The 22,873-nt window shown below is 39.5% G+C and overlaps 1 protein-coding gene, 1 long non-coding RNA gene and 1 other non-coding gene across 4 annotated transcripts; 1 reads left to right on the top strand and 2 right to left on the bottom strand.

Annotated features, from left to right (window-relative positions):
- Positions 1-8,868: 8,868 nt before the first annotated feature.
- LOC103413917 (uncharacterized) lies at positions 8,869-10,789 on the bottom strand. 2 transcript variants are annotated; one of them, XR_525989.4, is made up of 3 exons: positions 10,455-10,789; positions 10,051-10,224; positions 8,869-9,156 (listed from the first exon to the last, which is right to left on the bottom strand). It is a non-coding gene; the product is annotated as an uncharacterized lncRNA (long non-coding RNA). The 2 variants fall into 2 exon arrangements; XR_003767314.2 differs by having other exon boundaries at positions 10,051-10,177.
- Positions 10,790-12,705: 1,916 nt separating this feature from the next.
- Positions 12,706-15,751, top strand: LOC103450757 (uncharacterized). Its single transcript, XM_008390136.4, has 5 exons — positions 12,706-13,075; positions 13,365-14,298; positions 14,612-14,707; positions 14,837-14,973; positions 15,330-15,751. Exons 1-5 carry the CDS (start codon positions 12,822-12,824, stop codon positions 15,478-15,480), a joined length of 1,572 nt encoding a protein of 523 aa, XP_008388358.2. The 5' UTR covers positions 12,706-12,821; the 3' UTR covers positions 15,481-15,751.
- Positions 15,752-16,229: 478 nt separating this feature from the next.
- TRNAH-GUG (transfer RNA histidin (anticodon GUG)) lies at positions 16,230-16,301 on the bottom strand. The gene has a single exon. It is a non-coding gene; the product is annotated as a tRNA-His (tRNA).
- Between the last annotated feature and the right edge of the window lie 6,572 nt (positions 16,302-22,873).

Genomic DNA, 22,873 nt, shown 5'->3' with positions numbered 1-22,873 from the left:
AGTAAAAATTGGAAAGAGTTTTGCACTCTCTCATTCCCCAAAATTAGCAAGAACAGATTATACTAATTAATTACCCCATAGAAAAATACTTGCTAAGCGTTTAGCCACCTCATTGTGTACAACGAATGTTAGTGATTATTGTCAACTTTTCTTGTAATGCAAAATGCAGCAATGAGCAAACTTGATACCTGCTGCAGAAGATTACACCATCAAATTGCAACTTATTCTAATCAATATCTAATCTAATTCTGGATGTGATTGAGCAAAGGAAATTACACCACCAAACTGCAACCTATTCACTTCCTTTCTTCTTCAAGTTTATTGGTGCTATGGCGTCTTAGGGTTCGTTGATCAAATTGTCTGGCTCTCTTAGCTAATTATTAGGGTTCAACATGATCAACCCCATAATTAGCTAAGAAATCAGTAACATGATTGCCCTCTCGATAAGTAAGTTGGGCTACTTTCATAATGTCAATTAATTTTATGGTGAAACCTCAATTTTCTTCAACAACATATATATTTAAAATAAAAGAATTAAAATGAGGAAGTGAGAAGTGGTTGAGAGGGATGGAGGCAGGAAGATTTGAAGCAATTTGTAACAACATATATATAAATTGTTGATAATAGAGAACTTGTTGACGGGCACGGAAGCAGGAATTGTTGACAAACGGAGCATGTTATTCAAGCTTTTTTTTTTTTTTTCCTTTTTGATAATTCAAGCTACTTCTAATTTAGGGTTTTTGACTCTTTTACTTCTATCTTGCTTCATATATGTTCATCATGCTTGATGTATTGCAGCAGAGAAGAGAAACAGATGATGAAGGAAAGGGAGGTGCCCCTCTCGCAATTTGAGCTTTATATGAATGAATTTCCATGAAACTAGCAGGAAATTTTTTTTTTTTTTTTTATTTGTAGAGGGTCGATGACGATTGACGACACATGAGAGAGAACTATGAGAATGTGAAAGTAAAAGACTTCTATGTTGGTGAAAGAAAAACCTTGCAAGGCTTATAAGAGATTCAGCTACTTCCCATATGGCCAATTAGTTTTATGGTAGAACTCCAACTTTCTTCATGGTATCAGAACAGCTTGGCCCACGTGTGAAGCCCAAAGGCCATACGTGCTCCACGTCACCCAATTCGTGTTGTCCACGTGTTTAGCTTGAAAAAATCATCAAACGTGAATGAACGTGCACATTACGACTGTGTTCTATTTTTGTAAATCATTTGAATATTTCTTTGGTCTAAATCAAAACAAATTGGTCATTATGGTTTTGTATCAATCAGTTTGGTCAGATTGGTGCGCACCGAGGAACCAGCGTTCCACTCGTTGACAGCTAGCAGTGGTACGCTCTCCACACACCCCTTTCTCTCAAGCCTTCTAATGGGGTTGAGAGGAAATAAGTACTTGGGAAAAACAAGTTATCAAGGTGGCGTAAACAAAACTATTCTGGACGCAGTTGCCCCTAACCTACATCTGTATAGAATTGTTGTTCAAATGTTAGCAACTCCAAGTCCAAAAACAGGGAAGATGATCCTCTCCGGATTCACTTGGTGGGGATCCTAGGAATCTCCACATCCTAGCCGTTCATCGTATATCGTACGGTCAATTTTTGTCAAGTACTATTTGTGTTTAATTTTAAATATAAAAAATTAAATAATTTTTTACTGCACAATGCACGATGAATGGCTAAGATGTGAGGATCCCTAAGATCCCCACAATTTGGATCCGGATGGGATTCAAATCCCAAAAACAGCACATCTAGAGGGCGTTTGTTTGCCCTCATTAAAGTTCACTGAATTGGACAAAATTAAGGGTTAGTCCAGTCCCATGCTTGTTCCCAGCAAGGATTAGCTTTAGTGAGACTAGCTCTCACTCGCCTCGACTAAAGGCAGGACTATCCGGTCTTAGCGTGTACCCCCAAGAACCAAGGGACTAGCTAAGACCATCATCTCTCTCATCCTTGTCTTGCTCGACCACTCTTTGTGACCTTCGACCACACACTGCCGTTAACTTTCCGATTTGACTATCTCTTTCAAATACGTTTCACAACCAATTTTCACATAAAAAATATACCAAACTGAAGCTGGGAGTGAAGGGATTCCGTTTGAGGTCAAAAGGTGGTCGGTGGTGGCCGGAAATAGGCTCGGAAGTCTCAGCATGTTTGGGTTTCTTCGAATCCATGACAGATTCAACATGCAAAGTTTTGATTTGTGTCCAGGGATGGAGAGCAGTTTGTTGGTGGTGCTAACCTCATCCAATTCGACGAGGTTTGGCCGGAAAAGATGATGGAAAACCTGCAACTCGTCGGAAAAAATGGAGATGTGAGGTTTCATCGAATAACACAGAGCTGGAGCGAGGGAGAGAGGAGAGAGAAAGATTATAATCGAGAGGGTGTTGGACATAAAAAAGAGAGAGATAGAGACTGGAATTAAGATGTCTAATCTGGGAGAAGGAAGGGTGGGACGGAGAAATGAGAAAAAAAAGGAGAGAAAGAGGGAGACAGGCAACTATGGAGGTTTTCATGGTGGCCATGGTTTTGGGGAGAGAAACGAGGATGGGGAAGCTATCTTGGATTTTGCAATGGAATATGATCTCTTCTTAGCCAACACCTTCTTTAAGAAGAGAGAAGAACATGTGATCACCTACAAGAGTGGGTCGTCAAAAACACAAATAGATTTTCTTCTAATGAGGAAAGGGGATCGTATAACTTGTAAGGATTGCAAAGTTATACCAGGAGAGAGCGTGGCTAATCAACATCGCATGTTGGTGATGGATGTACATATCAAAAGAGTGAGAAAAAAGAACAAGACTTGGAAGTGCCCAAGGACTAGATGGTGGAATCTAAAAGAAGAAAAACAAGCCATTTTCAAAGAGAAAGTAATCACCCAGTGTGTGTGGGATAGAGAGGGGGAAGCTAACCAAATGTGGGATTCCATAGCTAGTTGTATCCGAAAAGTAGCAAAAGAGGTATTAGGAAAGTCCAAGGGCTTTGCCCCACACCAAAAGGAATCTTGGTGGTGGAATGAGGAGGTACAAGCAAAGGTGAAGGCTAAGAAGGAATGTTGTAAAGCCTTATACAAGGATAGGACCGATGAAAATGGTGAAAGGTATAGAAAAGTGAAGCAAGAGGCGAAGAAAGCTGTGAGAGAATCTAAGTTAGCGGCTTATGACGATATGTATAAGCGACTAGATACCAAAGAAGGAGAGTTGGATATCTATAAACTAGCTAGAGCAAGGGAAAAGAAGACAAGAGACCTAAACCAAGTGAGGTGCATCAAGGATGAGGATGGAAAGGTTTTTGCTACAGAGAACGCGGTTAAAGACAGATGGAAAGGTTATTTTCATAATCTTTTCAATGAAGGACATGAAATGAGTGCTTCTTTAGGGGAGTTGAGTAACTCAGAAGAGTGTAGAAACTACTCTTTTTATCGTAGAATCCGGAAGGAATAAGTGGTTGTAGCTTTGAAGAAGATGAAGCATAGAAAAGCAGTAGGCCCAGACGATATACCAATCGAAGTGTGGAAAGTTTTGGGAGAGACAGGTATAACATGGCTCACTGACCTTTTCAATAGGATTTTGAAAACGAAGAAGATGCCGAATGAGTGGCGAATGAGCACTTTGGTGCCTATCTACAAGAATAAGGGCGATGTACAAAATTGCATAAACTATAGGGGTATTAAGCTAATGAGTCATACAATGAAGCTCTGGGAGAGAGTCATTGAGCATAGATTGAGGCAAGAGACACGGGTTTCGGACAACCAATTCAGGTTCATGCCAGGGCGCTCAACCATGAAGGCAATCTATCTCTTACGAAGATGGATGGAAAGATATAGAGATGGGAAAAATGATTTACACATGGTCTTTATAGATTTGGAAAAAGCGTATGATAGGGTCCCAAGAGACATTCTTTGGAGGATTTTAGAGAAGAAAGGAGTACGAGTAGCATATATCCAAGCTATACAGGATATGTATGAAGGAGCAAAGACTGCCGTAAGAACTCATGAAGGACAAACCGAAAGCTTTCCCATAACTGTAGGATTACATCAAGGCTCATCCTTAAGTCCTTACCTTTTTGCGTTGGTAATGGATGAGTTAACAGGACATATTCAAGGTGATATTCCTTGGTGTATGCTTTTCGCAGACGATATAGTGTTGATAGATGAAACTTAGGAATGGGTAAATGCAAAACTTAACCTTTGGAGAGAAGTGTTGGAATCTAAATGTCTTTGCCTAAGCCGATCAAAGACAGAATATATAGAGTGCAAGTTCAGTGCAAATGGAGGCCAAAACGAGTTAGGGGTGAGGATCGGAGATCAAGAAATACCAAAGAGCGACCGTTTTCGTTACGTAGGATCTATCTTGCAAAAGAACGGAGAATTAGATGGAGATCTCAACCATAGAATACAAGCTGGATGGATGAAGTGGAAGAGTGCATCCGGCGTGTTGTGTGACCGCCGTATGCCACTGAAGCTCAAGGGAAAATTTTATAGGACGGCAATAAGGCCGGCGATGCTGTATGGCACAGAATGTTGGGCGGTGAAGCATCAACACGTACACAAAATGGGTGTAGCGGAGATGAGGATGCTTCGTTGGATGTGTGGGCACACGAGAAAGGATAAGATTAGGAATGAGGATATCCGGGGTAAAGTATGAGTAGCCGAAATTGAAGGAAAGATGAGAGAAAATCGGTTACGGTGGTTTGGACATGTGCAAAGAAGGCCTACTGACGCTCTGATTAGAAGATGCGACTATGGGACAGAGGTTCAGGGCCGAAGGGGTAGAGGAAGACCTAGGAAAACTTTGGAAGAGACCCTAAGAAAAGACTTAGAGTACTTGGATCTAACGGAGGACATGACACAGGACAGAACACAATGGTGTTCTAAGATTCATATAGCCGATCCCACTCAGTGACTTGGATTTTCCAAGTCTCCAACCGAGAAGTTTTCCTCACTCGGGAAATTAAGGGAACATTACCTCAACCTATATGCTCAACTCACAAAGCTTCAACATACAAGCTTCAACAAAAGAAAATTCAAAGAACTTAGCGAAGAAGGCTTTGGTGTATTTAACACAATACGTTGAAATGAAGGAAAGCTTATTTATTGATATCCCCGATAAGTTACAAATATGTACATATACTTGAGTCAAAATAAACAAACAAGAGGGAGCCTTCACAAAGGTTGCTTAGGAGAAGTCTCAGCAGTCGGTAGAGCCCCAGAAAGAGAAGGCACCGGAGGGGGATCATTCGGAGCCTCAGTACCGGACAAAACCCTAGAAGGAGGAGGCATCAGAGGTTGATCATATGGAGCTTCATTACGCGGTACAGCCCCAGAAGACGAAGGCAATAAATGCCTTTGGAACAAACCCACAAATCTCTGATGATCAAGTAAAACCTGACCATCAGATTCCTTCATCTGGTCAAGCTTCCTCTTCATGTTTGTAGCATAGTCATATGCGAGCCGGTGCAACTGTTTATTCTCATGCTTGAGCCCTCTAATCTCCTGTTTGAGACTCATCACTTCAGCCGCCAATGATTCAACTTGGCGGGTTCATGCAAATAGGCGTTGGGCCATATTAGACACAAAACCTGCACACTGAACACTGAGAGCCAGAGAATCCTTAACAGCCAACTCATCAGACCGTTTGGAAAGTAGTCTGTTATCTTTGGGAGTGAGAAGGTTCCTGGCCACTACCACAGCGGGCATATCATTCTTCGTCACGGAATCCCCAACGGTAAGAGGACCAGTAGGGGAGACGAATGATGGGCGCCATATGTTGTCTGGAGAAGGCGAGGCTGCCTCTTCAACAAGGTTCAAATCAAATCGACGGTCGGAGGGGCCAGACATTTTCAAAGGTGTTGAAGAGAGAAGAGGTCGGACAAATTAAGATCTTAGAAGTGCAAGAATGGAGCTTCTACTGGTGGATATTCAAGTGTGCTTTGGAACTTAATGTCAGCTCCTATAAAAATCTGCACTCGACGAAGCTTCAGAAATCGAAGAGGCGCCTGCTCATAAATCGAAGAGGCGTTTGCTTTCTCAAAAGCTGGGCTGCTCAGAGACCACGAGGGTCGATCTCAGAAATCGAAGAGGCGTTTGCTTTCTCAAAAGCTGGGCTGCTCAAAGACCACGAAGGCCGATCTCAGAAATCGAAGAGGCTTGCTTTCTCAAAAGCTGGGCTGCTCAGAGACCACGAGGGCCGATCTCAGAAATCGAAGAGGCACCTACTTTTCCAGCCTTGTCAGCACCTGTCACACGCACACTCAGCTTTGCGGAAATTATGGGCATTCTGTCGAAGATTTCTGGCGAAGTAGAAAGCACATGAATCGTACTGTTCAATCACCCACTTCCCACACGCAACAGTAGCTCATAGGTACCACAGATAACTTTGCCAAAGTTCTCTGACAAAGTTGAGACACGTGAAGCTTGAAGCTCCCACTACATCGCTCTGACCAAGAAGGGTAAAAGAATTGCAAAGAAACAACACTAACAAAGTTTAGACACATAAATTTTGAAGGTCTAGCTACCATATTATTACCCACAAGGGTAAAGGAACAGTACCATTGCTGGATAATTGGAAAGTTCCGGTGTGTCAACCTCTGTGCTTCGTGGCAAGGTAGACTAGCAAACATGCCCAACCTTTACTCACATTCGAGAAAACACTCCTAACAAGATTGCTTGCTCCAAAATCGAAGAGGCACCGCCCTCCGAATCTCGAGAGCCAGACTCCCAACATGATTACTTTCTCAAAAATCGAAGAGAGGGTAAAGGAACAGTACCACTGCTGGATAATTGGAAAGTCCCTGTGTGTCAACCTTTGTGCTTCGTGGCAAGGTAGACTAGCAAACATGCCCAACCTTTACTCACATTCGAGAAAACACTCCCAACAAGATTGCTTGCTCCAAAATCGAAGAGGCACCGCCCTCCGAATCTCGAGAGCCAGACTCCCAACATGATTACTTTCTCAAAAATCGAAGAGAGGGTAAAGGAACAGTACCACTGCTGGATAATTGGAAAGTCCCTGTGTGTCAACCTTTGTGCTTCGTGGTAAGGTAGACTAGCAAACATGCCCAACCTTTACTCACATTCGAGAAAACACTCCCAACAAGATTGCTTGCTCCAAAATCGAAGAGGCACCGCCCTCCGAATCTCGAGAGCCAGACTCCCAACATGATTACTTTCTCAAAAATCGAAGAGACACCGCTCTCCGAATCTCGAGAGCCAGACCCCCAGCAGGATTGCTTTCTCAAAAATCGAAGATGCATCGTTCTCCGAATCTCGAGAGCCAGATCCCCGACAGGATTGCTTGTTCGAAAACCGAAGAGGCACCACTTTACCAACTTCAAGAGCTGGATCTCCTTGGATAAAGATTGTCTGTAATCTTCACACGCAACATCAGCTTTCCAGATACCACAGACCACTTTTTCAAAGTGCTCTGACAGAGTTAAAACATGTGAAGCTGGCAGCTCCCATTACCGTGCTATGACCAAGCAGGGTAAAGGAATAACATTATTACTTGATGTTAGGGAGACTCCTATATATGTTGACCTCCATCCCTAACGGACAGGCAGACCTGCAAAAATGCTCAACCCTTTCTCTTATCTGAGAGGGCACTCCCAACGAAGCCTTTCGAAATATTCAGCTTTCTTTCCCCCCGAGAATACCTCTGTAAACAAGCTATACTAGAACAAGAATATCTCATATCATCAGGGTTAAAAGCAAGAGTATCCTATATCATGCTTTTTCCTTGTCTTTTCCTTTGGCCTTGTTCTTACCTGCAAAACAAGGAGAAAAAGAGCAATCAGTCAGCACTTGGAATCAAGCTTCCAGCCAGGAACTGACTGCCTGGAACCCTTACCTGATTACTTACCTGGCATTGCTCTCGAGTACTCATCTTCAACATCTTATGCTTCCAGGGAAGATACCGCATCTGCTTGAGGAACAGATAGGACAAGTGAGAAGGATACAAGGAAGCATGTGGAGACAAGCGTAACAGCACACGTGCCTATACATCCACTACTCTGTCAAAAGCAAAAGTATCCCATATCAGCAGGGTCGAACGTACTCTAGATTTGATGGACTTGTTTTGACCCTCAAATTCTTCAGTCGGCCTTATACTCTGGAGGAAACCAGAAAACCCTCCAGCCCAGTTCAAGAATAAGCCTGTGAAAAGTTACTTCTTTAAAAGCAAAAGTATCCCATATCATCTCTTCTAAAGCAGATCCCCTAGCTCGACGACTTGGAGGACTCCTACTACATGGTTTATATCGCGTTTGACCAAGCATGAAACTACAAGTAAGCTTCAAGTGAAATTGATACATTACCTTGTGCATCTCCACCAGTTACAGATACCACCCCTGGATGGAGGAAGAGTACTTCCAGAGAAGATGCCACATCTACCTGTGAGACAGATAAGGCAAGTCAAGACGATACCACACTCCGGTACTTAGAAGTTTCGTGGCTACGAGATCATTCTCCCACAATATTTCCTAATGTCATTTGTACTAAATCATTCACTTGTACTCACTAAAGGAGAGCTTGAACCTAGGGCTGGGCACGGGCCGGGGCGAGCCGGGCCGAACCTAAGTTTGTAGGAACCTGACATTACCCGAAACGGGCCGGGACGGGGCGGGGATTAGATTTTCTTGTATAGGAACCGGACATTACCCGGCCCGGTTAAAACGGGCCGGTTCGGGCCGGGTCCACGGGTACCCTTTTTTTTTTTTTTTTTTAACTGCACTGCACAGATTGCAAACTGCACAGATTGCAATTTGCAACTGCACAATCACAGTGACACTGCATTTATGCAGATTTTGCACAAATTCACCATTATTCACATCTAATCTAAATACAAAGTCTAATATCCAAGTTCATAAATTAAGTTTTAACAATACATCCAAAATAAAAATATTACATCGTCCTCCAACATCTAAAAATGAAATCCACATACACAATATCCGAAAAGTCCAAGACATCCAAATTCCAAAAATCAAATACTCCAAAACAACATAAACATGACATCCGCAAATTAAAACCACATCCAACGCCCAAGTTCCAAAGAATGTACGCCCAAGTTCCAAATCAACCAACTAATCCCAGAATAGTTAGCTCAGTCTTGCTCCTCAAAGAATGTATGCCCGATCTATATAAATCAAAACTGCACATATATAAAAACTGCACATATATAAATCAAAACTGCACATATAAGTAAAACAAAACACACACACACACACACACACACAGAACATACACACACACACACGCACATACACACATACACACACAGAACATACACACACACACACAGAACACACATACATACACAGAACATACACACAGACACACAGACACACACACACACACAGAACATACTAAACAGATTTTCAAAACAGATTTTCCAACACACACACACTCTCCATATTAAACTTTCTTGTTTCAAAACATATTTTCCAATACAAACATAGAAAATTCAATTACAAGAGGTTTGTTATTCAAGCACTAGAACATTTGGAAAACACCTTAAACAGAGACCGTATCATTTACAGAAGAACTCATATAGTACAACCAACCTCCCAGGTTAAGTATTAGCATCATCTATACAAACATTCAAGAATTTCCTGAGATCCCCCTAACGTGGTGCCTAATGCCGTCACCAGAGCTTCTGTGCCGGTAGACCGAAGGAAATCCAGAAAGTAACTAGAAAATTAATAACCCCAAGCCCAAAAATCGTGACGAAAGGCAAATGTGGAAAACATAAACCATTGTAAATATATGAAAAAATTATTAGGCTAAGTATTTGTCCTCAAATACAGTAGGAAACACAAACCATCATGATCAAAATGCCATTCCCAGCAATCAATTACCCAAAATTAAAGAACCCAGATTACCCTCATCACCATAAGAACAAGCTCCCCATGCATACAAAATAATCAAATTCCCAAATGGCAAATACAAACAAACAATGCAATACCAGAAATTAACGTAAATCAATCAGAAAACAGAAAACCCATATCTCAAAAACAATCCCAGATGTAGCGGAAAACGACGATACCTTCCATGGTGTGAGTTTCCGGGGAAACTATCGGTTTGTTAGTTTTTGACTTCTATACGGCTAAAAAGCGTAGTCCATTAGACCTGTTTGGGCAGATTGATTGAAGCAAAGGAGTACACAATTGAGCCTGCATGTTTTTGGTTTGCACCCAATAATTTTTTGAGATAGTTCACACTGAAAAATATAAACTGATTAGAAAATGAATGTATGTATAGCGGCATCAGCACCGAATAATTTTTTGAGATAGTTCACTTTACTTTCACATATAGAATTGAGAGAACATATATGAAGCATTTTATAGGCACTTCATGAAAAAATTTAGGCATAAAAAATCAGGGGAGAACCCCTTAATGAGATGCAATTGTTTGCTTTGAACTCGAATATCCAATCAAAATTGATCTTACCTTCAACGCCTCCCTACAAATGAAGAACAAACAAAGTCGCAGCTGGTGATGCTTTGTGGATGGCGGCTTGTGGCTGGCGCAGATGGTTTACGGCGGCTTATGAAGGTTTAGGGTAGGTGAGATGGGAGACAGAGAGAGAAAGAAAGAATGTGAGAGAGAGAGATCGAGAAGAAGGAGATCGAGAGGGAAGAGATCGAGAGAGAGGAGATCGATAGGGATGAGATCGAGAGAGATCGGGAGAGCGGAGAGATCGAGGGAGGAGGAGACAATAGAGGGTGAGACTGAGAGGGTCGAATTAGGTCTGATTAGGGGTGAGTGAGAGGGTCGAATTCTAATAATAAAAGAGACGGTAATCACAGTAGACCAACGGTCCGGGCCGGGGGCCCGTTTTCTCCAATCTTTAGAACCGGCCCGCCCCGTTATTTATCTGGAACCGGCCCGCCCCGCCCCGTTTTGTATTTGTAATTCTTGGACCCGCCCCGTACCCGCCCCGAACCGCAAAGACCCGCCCCGACCCGCGGGTCCAGGACCCGTTTGCCCACCCCTACTTGAACCTATGTACTTGTGTAAACCCTTCACAATTAATGAGAACTCCTCTATTCCGTGGACGTAGCCAATCTGGGTGAACCACGTACATCTTGTGTTTGCTTTCCTATCTCTATCTATTTATATACTTATCCACACTAATGACCGGAGCAATCTAGCGAAGATCACAAAAAGTGACCGTTTTCGCTACCTAGGATCTATCTTGCAAGAGAACGGAGAATTAGATGGAGATCTCAACCATAGAATACAAGCTGGATGGATGAAGTGTAAGAGTGCATCCGGCGTGTTGTGTGACCGTCGTAGGCCACTGAAGCTCAAGGGAAAATTTTATAGGATGGCAATAAGGCCAGCGATGTATGGCACAAAATGTTGGGCGGTGAAGCATCAACACGTACACAAAATGGGTGTAGCGGAGATGAGGATGCTTCGTGGGATGTATGGGCACACGAGAAAGGATAAGACTGGGAATGAGGATATCCGAGGTAAAGTAAGAGTAGCTAAAATTGAAGGAAATATGAGAGAAAATCGGTTCTGGTGGTTTGGATATGTGCAAAGAAGGTCTACTGACGCTCCGGTTCGAAAATGTGACTACGGGACAGAGGTTCAGGGCCGAAGGGGTAGAGGAAGACCTAGGAAAACTTTGGAAGAGACCCTAAGAAAAGACTTGAGTACTTGGATCTAACGGAGGACATGACACAAAACCGAGCGCAATGGCGTTCTAGGATTCATATAGCCGACCCCACTTAGTGGGAAAAGGCTTTGTTGTTGTTGTTGTTGTAAAGAGGGAGAGAGTGACGGTGAAGGAAGGAAAAAAGGAAGAAAAATATAGGATAACAATAAAATATTTATATTTATTAATTAAATAATATAATATTATTTATCCAGCTTTTTAGTCTTACATTGCACCAAACGCTTCACTAAGCTAGTCCAGTTTAGTCTATTCTAAGCCAGTCCAGCTTAATCCCTCAAGTTAGTCTAGTCCGAGATAGTCCGGTGCAACAAACTCTCCCCTAAGTCATTATTTGTCGTTTTTTTTATTTGTGCGATATTCTAATTAAATCAAAACTATTTGTATAGCCCAAATTACTGAGTCATTTGAGATGTAATATGCGCACATTCGTGATAAAAAGGACAATGAGACACTGGAGCAATTTTATGATTAGTCTACATTAAGCACAACATAAATAGTTGAGACTCTGAGATATTGGGAGCAATTTTATGATTAGTTGACAATTATTCTTATGTGGAGGCATGTTTCCTTAAGATGGGATCAAGAATTTTACTACAATGTGGAGTTTATTTCTATATATAACTAATCTCAAGTTGCGACTATAATTTACGACTTTAAGGAGGTTATTTCTTTATAGAGTATTACTTTAGACAGTTTTTACAGTAGAAATAATATTTTTTTTGTTTTTGTGATCAAATAGAAAAAATTAAAGTTATTCATATTCTCATTCTTCACAATTTGGTCGATCCTTTAGTTGATTCTTACTTGAATATCTCATCATGTGTGATTCCTAAATGCATTGATGCTTCTATTGGGAGACTTGACTGACAACTAATAAACGCCACCTCTGCCCTTTATGCTTCCTACTTTTTGGGCTTCATTAATTTGACAACAAAAGCCCATTATTTTAAAAGTTGACAATGTCTTAGGAAGCCGAAATATTTAACCCATCAAAGGAAAATGAGGCCCAAGACGCCTTTGGACAGCGAAAAGACAGGTGCGGCGTCGTTTTCGTTTGGGTTGTCTTGTTTCTTCCCCACTTCATCTCAAACTGCGCAGAGATTCTCGAGGGGGAAGAAGGTGAGAGAAAAATGGAACAGAGAAGGTTCTGGTGTGAAAAGGGCTCGCTCTTAGGGTTAATTTTGGGGGTTTTTCTCACATGCAATGAGTGCATCATAAGGTCTGATGCTTCAATCCACGAGTACAGAAATGAAGCTTTCAATCCTCAGTCAAACGCCTTCTTCTTCCATGGCGGCAGTGAAGGCCTCTACGCTTCCAAGGTCCACGATTCTACTGATAATTCTTCAGCAGACAATCGCCACCTCAAGGGCAAGTCCTTCATCAAGTAAGTGAAAACTCTGTCCTTTTATCTTCTATGCATAGCAAGTTTTGTTACTTTACTAATTAGTTTACCTGGTAAACTTTAAATTGCTGATACCAATTGATTTAAGATAGCGGGTTATGTTTAATTAGTATGTTAATGTGAATATTAGTTGGTAAGTTGAGAAATTGAGATTGTTTCTCAACTGGGTTATGATCATGGTTTCGAAATCGGTTCAAAATTTGTGATTTTATAAGTTCATGATTTGGATTTGAGTCGGTTGGTAGTGGCGGACTTACTGATGGAATTGCAGGTTTGAGAGTGTCACTTTTGTGAGGACGAAAGAGTCTGCGAATAAGATGAGTGAAATGCAGCAGGACACTGGATTGGTGGAAGCTATCATTCTTGAAGTGAAGGACAGGGCAAGGATTGGAGCTTCTTTCGTCCAATCGGATCAAATATGCTGCACCAAGAATCTATCGAATTCTGGATACTGCACGGCGGGAGAGGTTGTTATCCACAAAAATCTGGACAACCCGGAGTGGCCTGTGCGCATCAAAACATTCTTTAATGGAAACGATGAAGAGGCGAAGATGGAAATTAAGACGGTTGATATCAACAGTTCCGGAATGTACTACCTTTATTTCATGTACTGTGATCCGCAACTCAAGGGTACGCTGATTAAAGGAACGACCATCTGGAGAAACCCAGATGGTTATTTGCCTGGGAAGATGACTCCTTTGATGACATTCTATGGCTTTATGTCTTTAGCTTACCTTGTGCTTGGACTTGCCTGGTTTCTGAGATTTGTTCAGTTTTGGAAGGATATTATACAATTGCACTACCATATCACAGCGGTGATTGCTCTTGGAATGTGCGAAATGGCTGTGTGGTACTTTGAGTATGCCAATTTTAATTCAACTGGGATCAGACCTATGGGCATTACATTGTGGGCTGTAACTTTTAGTGCTGTCAAGAAGACTCTTTCCCGCCTTCTTCTTTTGGTCGTTTCCATGGGTTTTGGTGTAGTGAAGCCTACACTTGGTGGTATAACTCTGAAAGTATTTCTTCTTGGTCTGGTATATTTCGTGGCATCAGAAGCACTTGAGCTTGTTGAACATTTGGGGAACATCAATGATTTTTCAGGAAAAACAAAGTTATTTTTGGTTCTACCTGTTGCCTTCTTAGATTCGTGGTTTATTCTATGGATTTTCTCATCGTTATCAAAAACTTTAGAGAAACTTCAGGTAATCTTTCTGTTTTGAATTTCTCTCTGCAGCTTCAGCATTTTGCATGCTTAAATTTAGTATCTTCTTTTTCACGCAACAAGCATGCGGCATTGGATGTGGCTTCCACCTAAATATGCACGAATACCATGCAATTTGAAGCTTTTCTTGTGCTAAGCGACAATGTAATCTGTGATTTTGCTGGAAGAATGCTTAATGATGTTATTATATATGTACAGCTTAGGATAACGTTACGCCCTTGAACGATGAAATATGATGATGTTATACTAATGACCAATTTTTCACCATCTTTCTTTGTTTCTTTTGGATGCAGATCAGGAGAAACTTGGCTAAATTGGAGCTATACCGAAAATTTACCAACTCGCTTGCAATATTTGTGCTTCTTTCGGTTGCTTGGATTGGGTTTGAGGTATTATTCATTGCAAAGTTGTATTTTGCGAATTAACAATTCCCATGCGGTGCAGTGGAGTGTCTTTATTCATATTGTTTTCTCCAGTAGGAACTAATAATTTAACTCCTTTGCATGTTGTTGACTCAGCTATACTTCAACGCAACAGATCCCCTGAGTGAGTTTTGGCAAATTGCTTGGATTATTCCAGCATTCTGGAGTATTCTTGCCTATGCTCTCTTGGCAATAATATGCATCCTTTGGGCCCCTTCACGTAACCCAACTAGGTATTTTGTTTTTGACATTGCATCTATAAAGTTTCCTGGTGTCTTATATCATTTTTGCGTACTTATTATAAAAATCTATACATTTGTCCTTAAAGAATGTTTTGTTTGTTAGACTTGAATGCCATAAGATTTATTATAAATGATTTGCTTGCTATTGTTGTCGAAATTTTGTGGAAATTGTGTGTCGGATGTGCTATAGAAACAAGGAAACTGGGACTTTCTTCTGTGGGGGTTTGTTTCCCATTTTTATTCCTCTTTTTGGTGGGTTGAATCCAAAATGCAAATGGCGAAGGCAATTATGGAGTTGTGTTATCTTGTGTTTGCAAAAACCAATCACATTGGTGCTTTACATGTAGATATGCATACATGGAGGAAGCAGGAGATGATTTTGATGAGGAGGGCATCTCGTTAACCAGTGGAGCGTTGAAGGTCAGTGGAGATGTGGCAATCAAGCGAGAATACGAGAATGCGCATGCAGATGATATGGAGGAGGATAAGCGAGAGTAGATGCTTCCCTTCCCTGTATAAAAGTGATTACCATGACGAAGCTTCATTTTCTTGATCTTACAATTCCGGAGTTCTGTGAATCGTTGATACAGAATCCAAGTATTATGTATTATGCAGAGAGAATAGGTGGAAAAGTAGTTACGGTAGAAAATATGTGAAGAAAGAAATACAGGTGAACTTTGGTGCTGTACCGTAATTTTCTGACCGCTTTCAGTTCCGGCAGCGGAACGAAGATAATCTAATTCTTGACGAGCTATGTCCATTCTCTGAATCTCTGCTTTTGGATATGGTTCTCATTTTCTAGCAAATTTTTATGATGTGTAAAATTCTGATATAGACCCATTGTAGGGGTAAAAAATCATTTCACTAGTAGTTAGTGACAATTTTTCCATCATACTCATGAGTAAGAAGTAAATGAAGAAAGCAAATGAAATTTAAATGACTCTTTGGGGGCGTTAGAGAGGGTCGGTTTGGATAAGATGAAAAAATGATTTTTTTTTTCTGTCGACGCTGATTCACTTTTAAAAATAAAAATAAAATAAAATAAATAAAACGCAACTTTTGTGTACAGTTGCGAGTTTTACAATGCTCATTGACTTAAAATAAATTCACAACAACTCAAATTTAACATACTCAACTATATCCCCTTAAGTTTTTAGCAATTCATTCAATCTATGTATCTTGTTTTTATGACAAATTTAACCTTGGGTTAGTGAAATTCGAAATTATAATAAAAAAATAATGACTTGTGTGGCTGCTGGGATTCGAGCCCAGGTCTCCACGGCCACAACGTGGAATTCTTACCACTAAACTACAGCCACAAGATGTTGTTAACTGGTCAATGAAACAACTTATAGTATGTGAGTTCCTAGGGCTTCCCTTGAAGTCCTAGAAAGAAACTACTGGTTTGATAGTGTTCGAGGTATTGCCGAGCCAGTTGATAGATCATAGAATGGTCCTGGTTTCCATCAACGCTCATAGTTCTTTTTCATCGTGCAGACAGAGAGAGTGATAGACTAAAACCCTAATTAGGATGGTCTTTTATGCTTGCACAGTCGCACCAAAACATATTGAGTTGAACCAAACATATTAAGGTGTAGTAACATTTTGTTGACGAGTGTGTCCAATGGGGTACTTATTGTGTTCGCTATTTGCCATCAGTTGATCAACCAGTCGGCTTTTCGGGTTGTCCAAACGTGTCTTTCCGATGTCTCCAAGTTTGAAGGGGTATGGTGGACTAAAACCCTAATTAGGATTCCTTGTTGTCAACTATGTTGTATATATATTTATTTGTATTTCAGATTTCCTACTTAGGAATCCTATTCCTTGTAGCCCAATACTTGTAGGAATCCTAGTCCTTATAGCCCAAGAATTGTGATGCATATATAAAGGGATTTACTCTATGAATGAATTTAATCATCCCATTCTACAACAACAAAGTTATCTTTCATTCAGGTAATATTACAGTGAAAGCTGCTTCCACTGGTTTTTTATTGTTGGGTTCTTTCTGATATTGTCTAATAGTTGGGGGAAGACGAAGAACATGGGTCAATATCATCGCCACCACGGGCGGCCACGGCAGAGACAGCCCTTATTATGATCTCTTGTTGTGGGGTTGTTGGTGTCCTTGTTATTTAGTCTCTTCGTTTTTCGGAAGAATTCGGAGATGCATGGCTAGTTTCCCTGTTCTGCAGCGTTTTGGATTGGATAACTGCAGACACCACCACCATCACCAAAAACACATTCTCACTAACCTTCTAAAAGTTGTATCCCCTTCTGAATAGCTTTTGGTATTTTTAGCCAATTATTCTTTGTAACAGAACATGTTCTACGAATTTGTGTCTGCAAGTGTAAACGGAGAGGTTTTCCCTTGAAACAATGCACAGTCCTAGCGACGTCATTGGTCCATTGCATATTTGTCACATGTTTAAAATTACTTTAAACTATTCAATAAATGTTTGTCATGTAACGTCACTGATTATATAAGAGTAAATCTCATACAGATGGTATAGCCCACCCGACCAACAAAGCTCATGCGCCCACATGAAAAACACTAACTCCTAGCAGCTAGAATAGGTTATCGTTGGGCCTTACCGTGGTTGCACCAATTTGCGAGATCTTAAGAAAATTATTATGTTATGCTCCTTCATGCAACTTTATTTTTCTCAACAATAGTGAAGGTTGTGAAGGTTTAGACGAACAAAAATACACATCAAGATCTGTCGTCAGAGAACTACAATTGCATGCCCTCCTTTTTCACATAAAGCAAAAAACAAGAGACCTAACCCTCAATAGAATGCCTTATAAGAACTTTAAAACCACAAACAAATCAATTAAAATCCCAACTGTCCCATGTAATACTTCTTGCATTCCCGGTATTGTGTATGCTTTTTTATTCTCTACATTGATTATTTGGTTATTCACCTAATCACAATTAGAGTGTTGTAAATATTATTAAAATATATACCATCAATGAGCAAATGATCAATGTGTTTTTTCTTATCAAAACAATACTTTTGCAAATTATATATCCATCCTTTCATTTTTGTTGAATAAAAGTACATACATATGGCTCGTTTGAAAGTATTTTTAAAATTACTAAAAGCTTTTTTTGGTGAAATTGATTTTGAGTTCTAAAAGCACTTTAAGTAGTTTTTGGAAGAAGCACCACATATCTACTTCTTGCAAGAAGCACTTAAAACATTGTTTCAAGATCCTTTAAATTTTTACTAAAAATGTTTTCAGTTATTTTAAAAACACTTTCAAATGGCCTTAATCATTTATAAACTCATGTTTTGTTTGGCCAAATAAAGTAAAAGCTAGCCTTCATGCATGCGCTCACGCGCGTGCATAAGACATTTTTTAAATCACGTCGTGCTACATGCGACTTACTCGTTTTAAATGTATTTATATGCATACATTGACAAAAGGAAAGTCAAATATTTGAAGTACATGAATATTCTTAGATCATGCTAGAAGAAACCCCTCATAAACCAATTAAAGTAGCTGAATTCACATAATAAAATCGGTCTCTATAGAATTTATATTAAGAATAGAGAAAATAATATTTAATAAACAATTGATTGAATCACATTATTACTAGCCTATTGTTAGGCAAAACCCACCCTGATCCCCCATAGTGTAGATAATATTTTTTGTTAAAAAAATAAAACAATAATTTGACAACTAATTTAATCACATTATTATTCGCGTGTGAAAGATCTTTTTTTATAACCGGCATTACTTGCCTCTTAAGATGTTTTGAACGTGTTTAAAAATAGAGAAAATAACATTTAATACACAACTGATTGAATCACATTGTTGCTAGTCCATTGTGAGGCTAAACCCACTGTGACAGCCCGTCCCGAAATATATTTTCGATGGTGTGAAATGTCTATATTGCTCTTGAACGTTGTGTGGTTGTGTTGTGTGGAATGAGCTTAATATTTTGACCAATCCATTTTCTTCCTTAGCTTTTGGACCCAATTAGATTTTTTTAAAGTTTTATTTGTTTTTGTTTGGTTGCCCAAACCTGGACCACACACACACACACACACCAACCCGTGAACCCTCTCTCTCCTTCCCTCTTGGATTTCTTCCATTTTTCGTACAATTGTACGGTCAACTCGTGAACCAACCCTTTCAGGCACGGATCGAGGTCGTATCTTTGGACTCCTTGCAAGCTCGGAAGTCGATCTATACCCTTGGTTGGATGCAAGGACTTGTAGAACGTGAGTTACCCGAGCTCCGGTGAGGGCTGGAAATTCCTCCGATGTGATCGCAAAAGTTTTAGGTTGCTTCGAGACTTAAGAAGGTAATATTTTTACTTTTCTAGCACGTTGGATAGATTTTGGAGTGGTTTTGACGTTAGAACATTCAGGTTTATATAGTTGCAAGGTTTGGTAGGATTCCTCGAATTTTTCCAACAAGTTTTTGTTGGATTTAGGACCTAAAAGTGATAAGGAAGTGTTCCTCTAGTCCTAAGCTTCAATTTGGTACAAATTTCATGAAATTTAGATGAAAAATGAGAAAGATATTGAAGTTTAAAGTTTTTCCCAGTTTCCGGTGACACAGACGGCAACGACGACAGAATCCGGTGACTCGCCGGAGAAGAAGGCGAATATTCCGTCAACTTTAATAGAATATTCTAACGGTGTTAGGTATCTTTAAAGGAATATGCTTTTATTTAAACGAATATTCCCTAACGTTGTTAGGGAATCCGTCAGTGTGCAAGGCACGTGCTTACGCATGGGCGGTATGTCTGGCCGTGCCTTGGCCGACGCGTGGGACGTCGGAAAATTTTTCTAAAAATATGGGGATGTTCTTGGGGTTGAGTAGATCACGTTGTTATATTCAAACACCCCAATTGAGTAATGTATGAGAAGTTATTACCTAGTTTTGGTTATGTGCTTTAAATAACGTTTATATAGTTGTTTCGCATATAGGTGAGACCTATCCTGAGGACGAGCACAGTCAAGGAAGGCTCGGGGGTTACGACCCTTCCACATATCAGTGAGTGGACTTTTAGTTTTCAGTATATACTTATATACTTGATATTTTTCCCAGAAAATGTGTTTAAATGAAATTATCTTTTGAAATGTCATGCCTATTGATTTATACTTAGACTATGAAATTGTATGGTATATACATATGTGATTCGACGCGGTGGACGCTCAGGTAAGTACCAGGTGAGTTGTAGATTGTTATTGTGAATTGATGATCATGTGAGATGTGTTGAGAGCTCATAAACCTGCACCCCAGTGTTAGTGCTCCCGCCCGTGGTTAGGACACAGTCCTTCACATGATGTTCACCTCCCGCACCATACGCTCACCTTGGATCCAAGTTAGGTGATAGTCATGTCGTACAGACCACTATAGGTGGTTCCGACTCGTAGGTGACCCGCGATTATTTGCACAGTCTTCACATGATCATAGCACTTGAGCGTATTTATTTACACCCAATCATGTCATACAGACCACATTAGGTGGTTCTGACTCGTGTGCATGCATACTTGTTGAGCTATAGATTCAGCCATACAGGCCCCTTTAGGTGGATCCAGCTGATATGTTATTTCTCATGAGTTATTTCACCTAAGTTATTTCTGTTGCATTGTGATATTTGGCAGGGCATACTTATGATTATCGCTATTTTGAGTATGGTTTTGATATAAATATGAATATATTCTATTTTCTGGGAAATTATACAAGTTTGACGGTAAAGGGTTAGAACTTTTGATAAATGAAATGGTTTGAAAAGCTTTGTTTTTGCCCACTCACACTTTCTGTTTTGCGCCCCTCTAGGTTTTAGGTAGGAATACTTATTGGTGGCTCAAGAGAAATTCACAGCAGCTTTGACAGATTATCACTAGTGTAGGACCATCTTTGATACTGTATAATTAGTATTCGTCCTGCTGGACTGCACTTAGGCTACTTATGCTCTAGTTATGTATAGTCACACTTATTCCCGTTTTGCACCTTACCTTATCTAGTGCTCTAGTTGGTTTGGTTTTTATTTATTCGCATTTCTTTATATCATTATTGCTTCCGCACTGTGCACATGCCTACATCACCCTCACGTGACGGCTAGCATGCCTCGAATTAGGTCGGGGTGTGTCACCCACCCCCTCCCTCTTAATGTAGATAATATCGTTTGTTAAAAAAAAATAATCATTTGACAAAAAATTAATCACATTATTATCTGCGTGTGAAAGACTTTTTTTATAACCAACATTATACGCCATCTTAAGATGTTTTGAATGTGTTTCAAAACAGAGAAATTGAATCACATTATTGCTAACTTATTGTGAGGTACTAATTAAAAAAACAGCATAAAAAACTAATTAAAATGACGAAGACATTTTTTGAATCACGGCGTGCTGCGCGCAACTTACATGTTTTAAATATATTTATATGCGTAAATTGACAAAAGGAAAGTCAAATATTTGAAGTAAATGAATAATCTTAGATCATACTAGAAGAAACCCCTTATAAACCAATTAAAGTAGTTGAATTCATATAATAAAATCGATTTTTATAGAATTTACATTAAAAATAGAGAAAATAATATTTAATAAACAATTGGTTGAATCACATTATTGCTAGCCCATTATGAGACTAAGCACACCCCTCCCCTTTAGTGTAGATAATATCGTTTGTTAAAATAAAAAACAATCATTTAACAACTAATTTAATCACATTATTATCTACGTGCGAAAGACATATTTTATAACTGACATTACACGCCTCTTAAAATGTTTTGAACGTGTTTAAAAATCCACGTGCAACAGACCTTTTTTTATAACCAGCATTACACGGCTCTTAAAATGTTTTGAACATGTTTAAAAATAGAGAAAATAATATTTAATAAACAACTGATTGAATCACATTATTGCTAGCCCATTGTGAGGTTAAGCCCACCATCTCCCCCTTAGTGTAGATAATATCGTTTGTTAAAAAAAACAATCATTTGACAACTAATTTAATTACATTATTATCTGCGTGCAAAAGATTTTTTTTTATAACTAGCATTACACGTCTCTTAAGATGTTTTGAACGTGTTTAAAAATAGAGAAAATAATATTTAATAAACAACTGATTGAATCACATTATTGCTAGCTCATTGTGAGGCTAAACCCACCTCTTCCCCTCAGTGTAGATAATATCATTTAAAAAAAAAACAATCATTTGACAACTAATTTAATCACATTATTATTCGCGTGCAAAATACCTTTTTTATAACTGGCATTACACGCTCTTCAGTGGACTCTCAATTGCAATAGCAATTGGATTCAATTGTCTTTGGACCCAACAATGATGCTTCACCGATGGAAAAACCAAGAGGCGATTGGGCAAAAGGCAGTAGTCCTTGCAACAATGGCAAGGACTTGCGACTGCTTGAAGCCTAGCAGACAGGGGGCGCCTTAGAGCAATTCCACCCCTAAGGACTTTGCGCCAGCACTCAGCGCATTTATCCACTCAAATGAACAGTAATAGACTGGAGTGAACAGTAATAGGCCAAGGCATCTCCACCCCTAAAAAAATGCGCTGGTACCCAGCGCATTTATTTGGTGTGTTTTTTTTTTTAAGTTTATTTCGGATAAGATTTTTAACCAATTTCAGATAAAATTTCAAATAAACTTAAAAAAAAATACACACTAAAATAAAATTACATACTCATCAAATAAACTAAAAAAAAAACACACTAAAATGAAATTACATAAACTCATCAAATACACTTTATTCTTCAACCACAAGTTTTTTGGTATTTTTTTTTCACACAAAAAGTATATGAAAGCTTTGGTAGAAAGTGTAGAAAATATTGAAATGTGGTGTAAGGTGGAAGATGAGAGTTAGGTATTTATAGAAAAAATAAATAAATTTTTTTTTAAATTTT

The sequence above is a fragment of the Malus domestica genome, chromosome 12, assembly GCF_042453785.1.
Source record: "Malus domestica chromosome 12, GDT2T_hap1".
NCBI classification, from domain to species: Eukaryota; Viridiplantae; Streptophyta; class Magnoliopsida; order Rosales; family Rosaceae; genus Malus; species Malus domestica.
This window is presented reverse-complemented; position numbering and strand designations above follow the sequence as displayed.

What these genes read in the sequence shown, in the direction of transcription:
- LOC103450757 (XM_008390136.4), top strand. Translation starts at nt 12,822, where the DNA reads ATGGAACAGAGAAGGTTCTGGTGTGAAAAGGGCTCGCTCTTAGGGTTA. An exon ending in AAACTTTAGAGAAACTTCAG is followed by an intron (nt 14,299 to 14,611) that starts GTAATCTTTCTG and finishes TTTTGGATGCAG; the next exon opens with ATCAGGAGAAACTTGGCTAA. An exon ending in CCTTCACGTAACCCAACTAG is followed by an intron (nt 14,974 to 15,329) that starts GTATTTTGTTTT and finishes CTTTACATGTAG; the next exon opens with ATATGCATACATGGAGGAAG.